This window comes from Drosophila hydei, unplaced genomic scaffold (genome assembly GCF_003285905.1).
Source record: "Drosophila hydei strain 15085-1641.00,03,60 unplaced genomic scaffold, DhydRS2 tig00000063-arrow-pilon, whole genome shotgun sequence".
Lineage (NCBI taxonomy): Eukaryota > Metazoa > Arthropoda > Insecta > Diptera > Drosophilidae > Drosophila > Drosophila hydei.
Genome location: NW_022045657.1, coordinates 6,841,884 through 6,858,910, shown reverse-complemented (window position 1 = coordinate 6,858,910; position 17,027 = coordinate 6,841,884). Strand labels below are relative to the sequence as shown.

The following is a 17,027-nucleotide window of genomic DNA, read 5'->3' as shown; positions in this document are numbered from 1 at the left end:
GAAAGTGTTACAAATAACTGTGACAAGTGATTGTTATTTATATGCTCGTGTCAACGGGTCGTATACTAGATGCTTGTGTACCTGAGCTAGCTACCAACCGTGAGAACCGAAAGTGAAATGTCTGTTTTTTTGGCGGATCTCTTGGTCCACATATTTCAATACAACGCAGTTTTTTTGCGCTTATCAGTCAAGAGCGTATAGAAAAGCCAGCCGTCGGCATTAATTAATATGCAGTAGCTGTCGGCGATCGTGAGGCAGAATGAAGCGCCACGGATCGACAATAACAAAGTCTTATAGATCGTGAGATCCAAACTAACCCAAATATCTTGCGCAGGGTTTTGTTTGGTTTTTTTTTATTTTTTTCATGTGCGCTTGTCAAAATGATGTGGCAATTGAAAGCAAAACTATGCAGCATGTTGCAGCGCCCAACAACTAAAATCAGATGCAGCTACTCGCTGGAAAACTATTTTAACAAAGCGCTGTGCTAAATGCTGCATGTTGGCATGCTGAGGAGCTACGCAATAGCCAAATACACAAATCCAAATATCCGAATTCAAATCCAAATCCAAATACTATACAAATGCTCCAATGCTCAAGCGATAATCACCCGCTCATTTGTAGGCAGACCAAGTGAAGTGGCTCTTGCATCATACGTACTCAAATTGATGATGATGATGATGACGATGTGCCAATTGCTAGACATTTGAAGTCGGAGCGGCAATTGCTGAGTTATTGAATTCATGCAACAATTTGGTAATTGTTGAAAACAAATGCTTGAGCAGTGGCGAAAGGCGTTGCCATAAGTGAGCAGCGAGTGTCCAAGCATATTTGTCCGTAGGTGTCGCATGAGGATGCCTGACTGCCAAGCCAGATTAGGCTAAGAAAGTCAAGGCAGTTTACTTGCAGGCCGATATCAACGTTCAGCATCAAATGCAAAAGTTGTTTTTATTTGATTTATGCATTCACAATCGATCGCGGCTTTGAATCGCAGCTTGTTTCGCATTGAGCTTTGCACTCCATAAAATGCCAGCATTTTGGTCAAAGAGCTGGCATTGAAAGTAGCTGCAGAAATAATATTTGACTGGCCGCTAAGCACTGCAATTTGTTTGCAATTAGCAGAAACACTGCGAGTTATAAATCGGCAAAGGCGTTAGCCTGTTCAACTAATAAGCTGTTGCCCGCAGATCGCCTACTTAGTTATCAGGGGCTGTGCAGCTGTGCAACGCAGCGTATGAGCAACAAAGATCAATGGGTGCTGCAACAGCTGCCGCTGCCGTTGCTGCTGTCGCTGCTGCGCTTTGGCCTGCCTGCGCGTTACATTCTAATCGAATAAATTCGATATTTAAGTCCATAAACTGCACGTAAGCCATGTCTGATGCTTATCTGCTGCCAAGCGCTTGCGTGCAAAACTCTGTTGGGTGATATATCAAACCCTTCACAAGATGTCGTCGAGTCCACAAAATTGAAAAGTTCCCGATTGCCATTTTTTTGGGTCAATTTAAAGTAAAGCAACTTGAGCCAGCTTATTAGCCCATTGCATGAATCTATTAAACGTGTTTGTCGCCGCTCAAGTGGTCGATTTACAGCACAATAAAAAGAGCGACACTACATAAATGCCACATAAATGCGCTTCGTGTTGCAATTGGCCAACTGCTTATTAAGTATGCGCCATGTGTGCACTATTGATTTGATGTTTTTCACAGTTGCGAACGGATGTGAATACATGACAGTGGCCCGGCCAGAGCCTGCTCGAGTCAGTCTCGATTCTGGCCAGAGCGAGATTCACTTCGACTTGAGCAATTGGCCAACGCAACAGCAGCACAGCAACCGCGCACAATATTGAGAAAAACTAAATGCGACAATTAAAACGTCATGAATTCGACATTAGCAATCGAATAGAAATAAGACCCAATTACATATGTCTAGGTTTTTATTGCAGCTCACGCGTTGAGTTTCATATTTATGAATGACTTCCAATTATTACACAATTCCAATACTGCAAAGTCAAGTGCCTTTAACACAATCAATTACAATTTAAAATTGCAAATTGCGAAGCTTATGGAAAGACATGTTTTAAAATCTTTATTATAATTTAATTTTTATAATTAATTAACACATTCATGACTGAAGTATTCAGATATATGTAACAACCATACAGATAGACATCCGGAAGTGAAGGAACTCAGATACAGATACAACCTTGTCGATCTAGCCAGATCCGTTTCTTCTTTTGTCAGTCAAACTGTCAGCCAGCTCACAACTTTAATATTGTAGAGACAGAGTATGTCCTCTCACCTTATGTGGAGTAACTAAACTGGATTTGTTTTTTTATTTTTATAAGTAATTAAGCAGCCAGATTATACGATTGTAGAAGTTTAAGGACAGTCGCTACTTAAATTATAAATACTTATCTATATGTATATATACTTAAACATATTGTGAAAGAAAAAGAAGTCTTCAAAATGGGTTGTGTTGTAAAAGACTAATCCGATTGCTGATCATGTATGTCTCCACATCTGTTATTTGATTGCATAATAGGCACATATGTGCATATATAATGACGGCAGACTAAAACACACTTGCCACTTAAGTATTCTTGGTTTCAACATTTTAAGATTGTGTTTCAGTAGGCAGCTCATTTAAGTTTAAAAGTCTTATTGTGCATAAGCTTAATATGTTATTTGAGGTATTTTAATCGGGGAAAATTATGCGCATTTCAAAACTTTGCAAAGAGAAGGGAATCTGGAGGGTGCAAGCAATTTACATATAAATCCGAAAGACAATGCTGTGCGATGTGGTAAGCACCTAAAGCCGCAGTAAGCGCGAAAAAAGAGTCCACATGAGCCCAACAAAAGGTCCTATGCACTTGGCGCGCCCCTGGGTCTGGGCGGTGTGCAGTGTTAAGTCTTACATGAATGCCAGCCAGCTGAGCCATGAGATGACATAACCAAGAGGCGGCGGGCATCGTGCGATGCAAATGCACAGCATCATGCAACATCCAGCAATGCCACAACAATGGGACAGCAACAACAATGCAACCGGCAATTAACGTAACTCTGGTAAAAATTATTAACAAATGTCAACTGTGGACGCGCTTTTAATATGCGCAGATTAATAGCTTCCATTTCAGGGCACACAACAGAGAGTTGAGTTCAGCATTTTTTGGTTTTTTTTTCGTATTATTGTTGAATGTTGAAAGTCGAGTGCGGAGCATCGTTAGCAGACAGATATTGTTAACGGATTGTATGTGCCCCTAATTCGTTATGGCTTTAGCCCGGCTGCTACTCACAAAGCTGACAAAAAAGGTCGCCCGATTTTTGGGCATATACTCAAAGAGGACAGCAGTGGCGGCCCAAGTCTAAATATGGTCACATAGTTGCCACAATATGGGCTAAGCTGGCCAAGAGTTCAGCGCAATGCAAATGCGTTGATTCGTTAGATAAGTTGCAGTTACAATTTAACATATATATGTATAAATATATATGCACGTATAAGATAGGTATGCGCGTATATCGAAAGCTGTTAGCCGCAGCAGCCTAAAAATTAATTGGCTCTTGCGGGCAGGTGTAAAACTTGACGCTGCGTGAATATGCAAAAAATATTGTCGTTTTGTTTGGCTCTTGGCCAGAAGGACGTTGGCTATTTTTTGTTTTTGTTTTTTCTGAGTTTTTTTATTTTGTATTATGTGTGCGTGAACGCCTTTCACAAAAGCTGTCGCCCCAATGGCGAGCAACAATTAATTGACTTACGCAGTAGCAGGCTGCATGCAATCAGCTCGCAGCAGCTCAATTTTGAGAGGCGTGTCCAATTGGAATTTAGCTAGGCAATCGCTGCGTGGGCGCCTGGGCCTATTGCTGCGTTCTAATTGCCTTGGCATGACGGCTTATAAGCCAAACAACTTACAGACCATTTAATTACCAACACTGCACGCTTTTCGCATTTAACGGCTTATAATTTCAAAATGCTGCCTTGAACCATTTTGATTTGTGTACCTTTTCAAATGTTTTAATATTTCTTTTTTATTTATTTTTGCAAGTGAAGTGTAGCTTCGAATAAAATCTCGTGAGATGAAGCGCTCGCATTACTTGTAACTCTTAAGCCAGAAAAGGCGAGGTCTCACAGTGGTCAAATGTTAGCTAAAATATGTGTTAAAAATGTGGGCAGGGCAAGTTAAATAATTATAGGCAAATCAACAGAAGATAATGAAGAAATTAAATCTTCAAAAAAGATTAAGCAAATGGCATAGAAATTCCTTGACCTGAAGTCTTTATTTTCAACCAATTGCTTTATGAGCCACTTGGCACGTGACTAAGTTTAACAATTTGTAAACAGATTTCAAGATTTGATGGATCTAGAAAAACTAACAATTTTATAGCGTGTCACTCTAGTTCGATAGTAGCAATAACTAATATTTCTGTTTAGATTTGTTGGTTTTAAGATATTGTTGTTAGCTCGAAGTTGAATTTTGAAACTATTAGTAAATGAGCTTAGATATATTTTCTTACTTTTGCCATAGCTGTAAAATGATCCGATTAGACCAACTGTGACATATACACTAAATTCGAAAAAAATGAAATCCATGATTAAATCTTCCATGATTAATTAAATCTTAAGCAGAGGAAATAAATTACATAGAAGCACACGGAGTGCAAGTATATATGTATACGTCGGGGATGGGCGTGATCTGATGCATCACCAGTAGGGATTTATTTTATTTAATCACGCTTAAAACGCAGAGAATCTCAATTTTGTATGCCGATTGGGCCACTCGTCTCTCGCAACGCTTTTGTGCTTTGCAGAAAATTGTTCCAACCATAGGCAAATGTCATTTGATCATCATTAACAGGTCTTCAGACTTTTATACCAATTTTATACCAACATTTAACATGTATTATAATACACTCAATTGAATAGCAGTTTTTTGAATTCAATTAACAATTGCACTTAGAGTTGGGCATATATAATGCTGTGGGCAATGCACTTGGTGTAATATGGCTCATATTAAGTGGCGGCATTAATGGCTTGCATTGAAATGGGATACACTTGCTGTTTCTTTGGTGTAGCGCACTTTGAATGGCCAGCTGGAAAGAAAGCAAGCTTCAGTACAAAGCAGCAAATTGAATGCGGAATGGAAAGTGAAAGGACTTAAGTGCGTTTCATTGCTCTTACACAAGAGCGAAGAGCGAAATAGTGCGATATGCCCTAAGCAGCTCTTTTCATCAAAGCCCACGGCAATAGATCATAAATGAAATACGACCAGATGGCAGGGCACAGCACAGGGAACTTTCACTGCTGCTGCTGCTGTTGTTGCTGTTGGCATTTACAATCGATACTTATAAAAAGCCATTAACAATTGACCGAAAATATGTTTCACTGCTTGGCGCTCTGATGTTGACAAAAGGCTAACAAGCCAATAACATCAACACGTGCCACAACTCATAAATTGGACTCAATAAATGCAAGGTTGCCAGCTGCCAAGCAGCTAGACGCCGCCAAATGTGGCACACAACAATCGACAGAAAAAAAAACAATGAAATTCAAATTGGTTACACACTGCCAACAATTCGATAGCTGCTGTGGCTGTTGCTGTTGCTGCTTTTGGCCACTTGGTGATTAATAGGCCACGCCACAGGCGTGTAGCTATAATAGTTACTAGCGTTGTTTTAATTTATCTACATTTAGCTAACATTACTTTCTCTGTATTCTTGTCCATATTTACAGAATACTTCTGCTGAGCCTGTTAAGTGCTGCACAGGCGCAGTATCATCAATTTGGGGCACAATTGCAGTCGCCTCATGGCTCGGACTGTGCCCTGCTGCTGGCCGGACCGGGTCGGTCCTCTGTCTATGACTACAATGTAAATTTGTTTCGCGGCACGCTGTAAGTACAAATAGAAAACGTTCAAGTGGCATTCTGGGGTACGCTTGCGAGCAAATATTTAAACGTTGACACCAAAACGGCAAAAAGCTTAACTGTCACTCATAAATCTTGGGCAGCGGCAACATGCATAGCCTGTCGATACTCTACACCTACGACAAACACGACGACTGTCGGCTTTAAGCTAATCATTAGTAGCGGCAGCAGTAGCAGCGACAACAACGTGGCGGCGTGTTGAAACTGTTTGTCTTGCCAAATGGGCAACAGGGGCAACTGTTGCACGCCTGGGAGCGACTCTTCAACTCGGGTCTAGGCCTGACGTACTTGCACCTGCATGGTGCACACAACACAGCGGGCCACCACAGCAAAGTCTACTGCAGTATCAGTTATTAAAGGCACGCTGAGTGATTGGATTGGCTGTGAGGCAGGACTAGCTCAGACCTGTCTAATCGAATGGCTACATTAGCAGTAGCTGCTAGTAGATGCCAAGCGGAATGCACTAGACGCCTATTTATTACTTTCACATATCTGCCAGATGTGCTACAATAACTGATGTTTTAAAAGGGGTACCTACATATAACATTTCAAGTCTAAAGCTTAAATATATTATCAGACTGTCTCATTCATTTGTATGGGCCTATGAATGCTTAAGCAGGAACGACTTCATATTATGTCTTCATAAGTCTATTACTCACATTTTCACAACCGTCAAGACTTGGTTTGATGGAATTGATTAGTAAAAAGCGTCCATACTTACTGCTCATATAGATTGCTTTGTACCTATTTAATATATATTTATCAAATTCAGCTGCGAAACCAAATTTAGAAATATGTTATTTATGCTAAAAAAAAGGTTTGAAATATTTCAGTTTTTGCAAAATTGAATTCAAACATAAGTTTGCTTCTTCTAGCTTGTGAATCTAAGTTACTAAAAAAAGCCAGTGGATTATGCTTTTGAAGGATATATGCAATTAATTTATTAAAAGAATATAAATTTGTTTATTACATGAAAAGCAGAATGATTTTAGTAGAATTATTTCAAGTAGCTTCAATAGTCGAATTGTTTCTTAGGGGGACTTCAAAAGCGTCAGGCAATCTCCTGTGTTCTTTTTGCATTCACCAACCTTATTAAGAACCCAATCTGAGTGAAAGTAAAGGTAGTTAGTAAATGATTGGGATTATTTATTTTATTTTTTACTTACTTTGACGTCTGACGCATATCTGTTTGTTCAGCTCGCACTTGTTGGCAAAGGTGCACTTGCTAATTAGCCGACCGCGTTTCCAGGTGGCACAAACGGGGTCCCTGATCCTGGTACATACAGTTGGGCATCTCGGACGAGTGGCGTAGACACTGGAAAGTGCGCAGACAGTAATGGCAAGCAGCAACAGAAGGGTCAGAGATTTCATGTTGGTAAAAGTAGATTGAAAGTTGAAGTACTTCTATAGCTTAAGTCGGTCCGACTGCAGCTTATATACAGTTCTACAGCTCATGTCGAATGCTTGATAAGACAATGATATCCATTCGATTCATTAACAAAACACAATATCGAACGAAACATATGTGACCTGCGCCATTTTGGCTATTGTTTTATTCAAATCTCTTGTCAACATGCTAATCTTGTATTGTCAGAATTAAATGCTACAATTGTGGGCCGCTGTTGTGTAGCCAAGTTATTGACCTCGACTTCGGCTGTAAGTGAGGACAGAGTCATGTGATGCGAACGCGTCTGCTTGACGGCACTTGACAGGCCGCCACAGATTTATTGGTACAAACCGCACAACAGCTGCAGCAAGCCAACAACAATGACGAAAAAATGAGCAATAACAGCTATACAAATAAATGTCGTTGCAACACTTATGCCTCCAAAAGCACCTGTTCCGCGGCACGGCAGCAGCTGCTTCTATTGATGGCTAGCTGCTGTTTGAAAACGATTTCGAAATGTGACTTTGAAAAAGAGTGCCAAGAGACAATGCCTGAACTCTGACCGTGCGCCACAAAAATTGCAGCTCTGCCACAGATAGTTACAATTTTAAATGTCGCACGATCGAGCCATAGCCAATGCAGATGGGGGTCAGCAGAGAGTTGAGCTAATTTGGGGTTGCTCGGCGCAAAACGTGACTCGGCTGCTATTTGGCTTTGCTTTGGCTATTGAACTTTGTTGCGGCCGGCAAAAATGCAGCTCCCAATTGCAGTCACAACAACCTACTTAAATGATAAATACAGGTTTCGCGACCCGGGGCACTTTCATTGCTGCCGCAGCTGCTGCTGCTCACACTGCAACTCCGATATAAAGTTTCCTCCTACATTTCTCCTCGGCACGTCTGTCTGCGTAAGCGTAGTAGTGGACGCGATCGTCTCGGTGCCCCAAAAATCTTACGCGTGCAAAGATAACTGATATTTGGTGATGGTGATGCAGATGCTGATGGTGTGCCTATCGTTTTACGACACGCTTTTGCAATTACTCACAACTCGCAATATTACGCATACGCCACGCCGGCTGGAGCAGCCAAATAGAGTTTCACTTTCAGCAGGAAGCATTCATTCGGGCACCTGCGAACGCGAATTCATTTCACAGTGCAACAAGAGGCACATTCATTGTACCGCAGCCACCCAATCAGGATAGCAAGTCCCAGCCGCAACGCCAGTCGACGGCGATTCCAGTGCGTGCCGCATGCAAGCAACTTTCTAGTTGGCCCAAAACTGTACCTCAGCCTGCCCGCCGGCTCAGTCCAATGCGCACATTGAACTTTCCATCAGCAATAAATTTTTAAATTAACTGCCGGACCAGTTAAGTGCCAGCCGCTATTTCGCATTTGACAAATTTTTCTCAAAAAAAAAGAAAAGAAAAACAATTCAAAATTGAAGCAGTGTTTGCTGAACAGACTAACTAAGCAAGATATATTGAAGCTCAGCTTTATAATAAATGCGTTAACAGGAGAGTATATTATGTAAATATTTGTTAGTTTATTGCCGTCTGTGCTGAAAATGCATTTACGCACTGAAAACTGGACCACAAGATAGAAATTTGTCTAGACTAGAATTGCAATCTCTTTCCCAAATCATATCAAATAAGTTCAACTCAGCTCATAACAGATTATTCAAGAGCTGTCAACAGGTTGAAAGAAGGCTTGGATAGCGAGGCTCTGAAGCTATATCTCTTTCCATGGTGCGTTGCATATCTTGGCTAAATATCATTAGACGCCTCAGTTGCAAATGGAGTATGTTGCGCACGAAATATGGATGCAAGTTCGCGAAGAATGTCGTCTATTGCTTAAATGGATTTTGCTTTGCGTGTCTGGCAATGTCTTGGGTGCTACGGCGTGTGTTGCATTTGTTGCTGTTGTTGTTTTTGTAATTATTTAATACTTACGCATTGTTAACATGTATCGTTGTCACCTGACACGCGTTTTACATGTCGCTCCATTTGAGGAAGTCGCAGTGCCCCCTTTTTAGGGGCCTTTTGCGAGCAACTCGCGAGACGAGAAATTTGCGTGTTTTGGCATTTAATTAACAAACCGGCTACAAACGCATACGCAAAACGCAAATGCAATGTTAAATGTTAAGTTAAGTTGTTACTGTTACTGTTACAGTTAGAGTTTAGCTTATTTATTTATGCCCCGAGATGCTGTATCGGCTGCTGCAGTGCAACGGGTGCAGTTTGTTTCCTGTTCGGCGAAACCCACTCCGAAATTGACTTGAGCTAGTCATATTCGGCGCCAATGGTTAGGCTAATGGCGCCGGGCTGCACAAATGTTTGATGATACCATCTGTTCGTATCGAGAACGACTGAAAAACAATCGACTGGTGTTCACACACACAGGCAAGACTATAATGCAAAGTAATCTTCACTTACTTATATCTCCCTGTTGCACGAGCACATCGAAGCGCTTGCATTGAAAGTAGCATTCGGGTGGCGGCACCAGCAGCCAGCGCTTGTTGCCTGCCAGCTGCGCCTGCCACGACGGCAGACGCACATTGTCAATCTGGCAAGAATTGAGGAATGCATCACATTTATGCTTATGCCTAAGACGTCCTTACTCACATGCATTTGGGCGCCCAGTCCCGCGGTGCCGATAAAAAACCAATCAACGGCATTGTTCTCCGAGCGCTCTGGCAGAAAATAGGGCCTGCCATAATGCCGACGGAACTCTTCGGCTGTTTCCGCATGACAGTTGCTCCAGCCGAAGTACCAAGGTGACTCGTCCGACTCCGAGTTGACGCGCGTCTGCGACATGTCCAAAGCCTCGTAAATATCCCGAAAGCCCGTCTTGTAGGGCAGGAACTGACAGTCGCGTATGCGCTGCTTGCGCTTAGCCTTGCCGTAGACATCCCGAAAGTACCAGTAATTAAAGAGCTAATCATAGTATGTGTGAGCCAAGAGGGCGTACTTCGTTTGTCTAACATAGCCAACTCACCGTTGAGGCTGTCCAGTTTTGCATGGCATCGCTCACTATGACGGGTGCGCCGCTGTATGCGTACTCCGCCTCGAATCGGGCTGGAGTAAGATTGCTAATGCGAGGCACGCTTTGAATATTCGCACAAAAATCACAGCGCTCAGGTGGCCGCAGCGCGTAGCGCAGAGGGCGTGGCAGTGTTAAAGCACAGCGCTATAAATATTTCTCGATTTTTATACGTAAATTATTTCAATGATTCTAAACATATGCAATCACCTGTCCCTGCAACTCCGCTAGGTAGTAATTCAAGAAATATATGGCCAAGACACAAATTAACAAAATTTTTGTCAACTTGAGCAGCTTTTTGCTTAATGCAGATGCTGAGCAGTACCTGTGCAGCAGCTGCTGCATTGTTGTAGTCAAATCAGTTGGGCGATGGGTCCACAATATGCGCCTCAACTGGCTGCGTGCTTGTTCCATGTTGCCTCGACCAAGGCACGTAGCCAACTGTGGCCGACATTTCCGTTTCCTGTTTGCCTTGCTACATCTTGCCTGCTGCTCTACTCGGTGGCCCGTCAATAACTCGATTATCAGACTAAGTGCAGACAGTGTGGGCGTGTGTGCTGCTGCTGCTGGTGGTGGTGGTGGTTGAGTATTGTGTGCGCCTGGTTAGCATGCGATAGCGACAAATTGCTTGATATTGGCAATAGCATTTCATAATCGAATTGTGTGTCCTTGCCTTTGTCATTGCAGAAATCCTTACAACAGTGGTGCGGGCACTTGCATCACCTACGATGCCATCAATGCGGCGTACGCAGATGCACGTAAGCGCATACGTAAGTATACATATTCATAGTACATATATATATAGATGTGTTTAAATGCATATCTGGTGCACTTTACAGGTGTGGCCGAGCCCAAGTCCGATTGGAAGCCAGAGGAGCTGGCCACCGTGGGCGAGCTACTGCTCGATATATCCATACAGCTGGCTCGCACGTAAGTAAATGTTACGGTAATAAATGCTAAACGCATTTGAAAGTTGCGCCTGGCACGCCCACAGCCCCAATAAACGATTGCCAAATAACGCATGACATGGCACTTAAGTCGTGCTCGTGCTAAAGCTGATGCTGGAGCCCGTCCAGACCGCCTGCAGTCATAAATATGTATGAGCGCAAAGCTGGAACTGAACTAAACTGAATTGGTGCTGCGCCTGGTCTCAAGGTTCTGCGGCTTTAGATGAATTTGAAAGTTTGGCACATGCAAATGCTAATTGCAATGCCAAATTTGCTGTCGTCGTCGCTGTCGGTGGCTTTGACTGATGGCCACTTGGCCACCTGTAGCCAGGGTGCCTAGCTCCATCGATGGGGCAACAACAATCTTCTTCAAACTGGCGCAACTGCATTTTTTCAACCTGCTTCCAAAAAAACTATGAAAATATGTTTGCCAGTTATTTGCTGTGATCGCTACGCGGGATGGCAGTCGCAGTGAGAGTGCTCGCAGCTGTCCCCCCGACAAGAAAACGAGCAGAAGCCAACTGAGGATGCAACAAAGTATTACCAGTTTTACGGTTGGCCAACTGTCGCTTGTGGGTAATCGTGTTGCCGAGTCAGTTGGTCACAGCAGCCGTTTTGCAGTTCCATTCACAGTCGTTGCCTGTGCTTTAACCCATTTGACTTTCTTTTTTGCTCACTCCCCCCGCACTTGGCTCATCTAACATGAATGCAAAGCTTGGCTTTGAGGATCAGCAGCTGCAGCAGTAGTTGTATAATCCTACGATTATTTTACAGTCCCGGCTGCTGACCAATTATTATCAGATATCAGCGTTTTATATGTGAAGTCACTTTTATTAGGATTAGAATGGAGATTTGAAGCAAGCACACGATGGTACTAAGACTGTCATAAATCAGTTTACTTCATATATTTTTCAATTGTTGCACAATCACTCCAAGGTGTGTTGAAATTTCAGCTCAAGCTGCTAACTTAATGAACGAAATGTACTGCTGAGTTTAAAGTCTTCGTTATTAGTCTTGGCTATAATTAGCATATTTTTAATTACCAACAACTGTGTTGGCTTTTGACTTATGTATATACCTTCTCAAGAAATAAAAATAAAATAACAGCAAAAAAAACCAAATTACAATAAATCGTCTCTGTTCAAGATCGGTTAGTTTGTAATGCTTTTTGGAAAGGTTTTCAACGCTCTGCTTAAGGTTTCCCTTTAACAACCTCAACTTCTGGCCATTTCCTCAGTTGGTCTAATTTATAGACCTTCAGTCTATTTAACTGCCAGCCCAATCGACTATGAAGCTGTTTTGTTTTTCACTTTATATCAGCTTGCACTATCTCTGCCAGGGGCAACAACAATAGCTTTGGCCTACCTTCAGCGCCCTTCCCAGTGCTCAGTTTGTTGCACTTTTTCTCACTTTCCCATGCACTTGAGGAAGTGTCGGACAGCAATTTATTTTGCAGCAGTCCCAGAGCTGCATTAGATAAACGATAAGCCACGTTCAGTTCACGGACCACAGAGCTCGCAGTCCGATTCAATAAAACGGCAACTGGCTTCAATTTGCCATTGATGTCGACGTCAAATCTCAAGTATCCACATCAGTGTCTGGCACGGTAAGCCGGGCCAAAAGCGCGTTAATTGCATGCCGCTTACGAACCGGGCTAATTCGATAATTTTGCAATTTTTTGACAAGATTGAAAAATAACAGCTCAAAGGAGAACCAAACGAGCTAAACAGCTGGCGCGACAGGAAAACGCCAAGTTGGGCGATATCCGCAGCTGCTGGCAGCCAATACAGATATAGTTAGATATAATTTGTCAATATTTAGCCATAGTTGGCAGGTAGCTAATTGGCTATTTTGTGTTGCAGCTATGGACTGTCCTATGAGGAAATCGAGAAGGGCCTGCCCACCATAGACACCTCGAAGACACTGATTCGAGAGGTCTGCCCGCCGTTCTTTGCGGGCGTCGAGTGCCGACCGGGCAAATATCGTCGCTTCGATGGCCTGTGCAATAATATTGAGCATCCCACCTGGGGCGCTGCCAATTCGCCATTTCAGCGCCTAATCGGTCCACTCTATGCGGATGGCATCAACGCGCCGCGCATTTCGGTAACCGGTCGCGACTTGCCCTACTCACGTGTGGTCTCGCGCACAATGCACCCAGACGATGGGTATCATGATCACGCAGGCACTGTTATGGTCATTGCCTGGGGCCAGTTCATGGATCACGACTTTACGCTGACTGGCACGCCTCTGGGTAGGTCGAGCAACTGTGCGAATTGAATAGTTGAATAGAACCCTTCACTCCGATTACAGATCCCATCAATCGCAACGATCCGGAGGAGTGCTGCAAGCGACCGCTGCACAAGAAGCATCCATATTGCAATGAGATACGCATTCCAGATGACGATTACTTCTATCGTCTCTTTAATGTCAAGTGTATTGATTTCGTGCGAGGCTTTCCATCGCCGAGACCCGGCTGTCGCTTGGGTGAGTTACGCCCAATAAAGCCAATTGATGATAGCGCATACTCATGCCTTGCACTGCTCTCTTAGGTTCCCGTCAGCAGTTCAATACCTTGACTGGCGTGATTGATGCCAACACTGTGTATGGCGTTAAGGAATCGTTTGCACGCAAGCTACGCACTGGCTACGGGGGACTGATGCGCATGAATCCCGTGTTCCAGGAGTATGGCTTGAAGGACTTGCTGCCACTCAAACTGGATATACCTGATGAGGGCTGCACGCGGCCCAACAAGAGCATGTACTGCTTTGAGGGCGGCGAGATCCGCGTTAATGAGCAGCTAGTGTTGACCTGCATGCACACCCTAATGGCCAGGGAGCACAATCGTCTGGCCACGGGCCTGGCTCATATTAACCACCACTGGGATGACGAGACGCTGTTCCAGGAGGCACGTCGCATCAACATTGCCATCGTCCAGCATGTCACATTTAATGAGTTCTTGCCCATTCTGCTGGGCAAAGAAGTGATGGAGAAGTTTGGCCTGGTGCTGCAGAAGGACGGCTACTGGGATGGCTATGATCCGAACGTCAATCCGGGCATCATTGACTCGTTCGCTGGCGCTGCCTTCCGGTTCGGTCACTCATTGTTGCCCACCGCAGTGGAGCGCTGGTCCAAGGCCCACAAATTCATAGCCTCGAAGCGTTTGTCAGACTTGATTCGACGTCCGTACGATTTGTATAGAGCTGGCGTGCTAGATGAATACTTTATGGGCCTGATGAATCAAGTGGCCCAAGCCATGGATGACTCTATCACCCAAGAGGTTACCAATCACCTTTTCAAAAAGGAGGGCGCACGCTTTGGCATGGACTTGGTGTCATTCAACATGCAGCGTGGACGCGAGTTTGGCATACCCGGCTACATGGAGTTCCGCAAATTCTGTGGCCTGCCCACCTCGAATACCTGGGATGAGATGTATGGCTCCATGCCAAATGAGACTGTACTCCGTTATGGCAGTATATTCGAGTGAGTAATTGAGGCTGCTTCTGGATTAGCTTGTTAATCATCTGCTATCATTACCTAGACATCCTGCTGACATTGATTTATGGTCTGGTGGCGTGTCGGAGAAGTCGCTGCCTGGCTCCATGCTGGGACCCACCTTTGCTTGTGTAATCGCCACACAGATGAGCTACTTGCGTCGGGGCGATCGTTTCTGGTATGAGCTGCCCAACCAGCCGTCCTCCTTTACGCCCGAACAGCTGCAGGAAATACGCAAGGCCAAACTCTCACGTTTGATTTGCGACAATACCGACTTAATTGATACCGTGCAAATCTATCCTATGGTTCTGCCAGATCATGAAATGTAAGTTAAGAACTGTCAGTCTGTCCTGATCTGATCTGACTTAACTTTGGCTTAATCCTCAGCAATCCACGCGTGCCCTGCAAGAGCGGCATTATACCCTCAATTGACCTGAGCAAGTGGGCTGACTTTGGCAGCCACGGCCTGGACCCATCTATCTACGTAAGTCAAGCCCATTGAATATAATGGAACAAGATATTGTACAATGTCTTCTTCTTACTTTTAGAACTACATCAACGAAATACCCGAAACGCTGCTCAACTTTAGAAAGTAAACATCATTTAATACAATTTCTATACACCATTTCGGAAGCACCTCTATACCTTTACCTTTGGCAAGAAGAAGCCCACATGTCTTCAGCATTTAGTTTCTGACTCTACTCTCCCACTCTTCATGTCTCCCACTACCGCTTAGTCTCTTTTACTAGTCTTCTCTCTTGCTGCAACGCCACTTTCGCTCTGATACATCCTAAAGCCAGTCAGTTGTAGCTTCACACTGCCATTTTCTATAGTGATTCCAACATTTCCATGCATGATCCATACATTTTTTGTATATATGTATTATTTTAAAATAGCAAAAGTACAGGGTAAGTGAAAAGAAAAGAAAGGAATAAGGTCGTCAATGACACGCAAGGCCTTTAGTAATGTTAAACCATACGAATATTTCGTTTGTAAGTTTTGTATATGCAAAATCTATGATTTAAATAAAATAAAAACAGAGTTAATATTTGTTCAAATTCTTGTATTTATTTTATGTTGGTTAAGACTATTCAGATAAGTATGTATATAAGTAGGTGCTATAGGAACTTCATTAGTTGCGTGTTGTGCGGCAAAGCCATGTTAGGACTTGCCGGAAACTCTAGGTAAGCATTGTAGTTAAAGCCATTAAATCGTATAGTAAGCGCCAGTTTCAGTGTCGTCGTTGTCGTCGTCGTGGTAGTCATCAGCCAAGATCGTGTTAAGCATCGCATCGCATCGCATCGCATTGACCCAAATACGCGTCTGAGTCACAGGCGATGAATAAACACACACACACACACATATCTATATATACTGTTAATATGATGTCTCCGCATCTTTGAAAGCTCTACTCGAGCGCGTTAAGAAACGGCGCTATGGAGCCAATATCTTCGCAGTCGGGGATCGCTTTGCCTTTAAACTTGAGACAGGACTCGGCGCAGGTCTGACCCTGGAAGTAGTCTCCAAACATTTTCTTGCACTGAGCGCAATTGTTGAGGCAAATCTGTATGAAATCAATGCCACCCATGGGATCTACAAGTCAAAAAGATCAATTAGCATAAGAGTGACTTATGCTATGCCCTTGCCTGCCACGACTTACCAAATCGCTTGCCATAGTGCCCGATCGAGGGCAACGCCTCTCCGTATTGCAGCAGACAAAGAGTAGCCAGCGCTATGCTAGCCAGCAGTAGGGTGTTCTTGCTGCACATGGCTGATAAAGGTCAAGATCTAAGTCAAGCAAATAGTTAAATATATATATATATATGAATATATACGATCAACAAGATTGTGGCTTCTGGTAGAGTACAGCGCTGCGACCGTTGCGCGCCAAGTGCGAAGTTGAAATAATTAAACGCACGTTTGTCTCTTCTTATTTTATAGGCGACCCAAACACAGATGCGAAAGCTCAACAACGTCAAGAAGTCTGAAACGTTGCCAGCAACGGCAATAACTACGACAGCACTCCAAGCCGGTCTCAGAGAGCCCGCTGTACGTCAGATATTCAAACAAACAGAAGAAAAAAATAGAAACTCAATACAGATTCCACAAACTGCCAATTTGTCTGATATTCTGTATGCAAATGTCTATCAGAAATTCTATTGTTTTTGTCAGGAGTCGCGTGGATCTTTGATAATATAAACTGGTCAATCGATTTAAATTTTAATAACAATGATTATAACAAGCAAAATA

At 43.4% G+C, this 17,027-nt stretch overlaps 2 protein-coding genes across 2 annotated transcripts; one reads left to right on the top strand and one right to left on the bottom strand.

The window, feature by feature from the left end:
- Positions 1–2,941: 2,941 nt before the first annotated feature.
- On the top strand, positions 2,942–15,479 carry LOC111601460 (peroxidase). The gene is made up of 10 exons (XM_023318040.2): positions 2,942–3,050; positions 5,722–5,880; positions 11,026–11,108; positions 11,178–11,268; positions 13,148–13,536; positions 13,596–13,769; positions 13,835–14,765; positions 14,824–15,102; positions 15,165–15,261; positions 15,326–15,479. The coding sequence occupies exons 1-10, from the start codon at positions 3,016–3,018 to the stop codon at positions 15,371–15,373; spliced, it is 2,286 nt and encodes a 761-aa protein (XP_023173808.2). The 5' UTR covers positions 2,942–3,015; the 3' UTR covers positions 15,374–15,479.
- LOC111601423 lies at positions 9,470–10,985 on the bottom strand. The gene is made up of 6 exons (XM_023317998.2): positions 10,869–10,985; positions 10,549–10,779; positions 10,294–10,485; positions 9,921–10,232; positions 9,732–9,861; positions 9,470–9,664 (listed from the first exon to the last, which is right to left on the bottom strand). Exons 1-6 carry the CDS (start codon positions 10,983–10,985, stop codon positions 9,579–9,581), a joined length of 1,068 nt encoding a protein of 355 aa, XP_023173766.2. The 3' UTR covers positions 9,470–9,578.
- Positions 15,480–17,027: the final 1,548 nt, after the last annotated feature.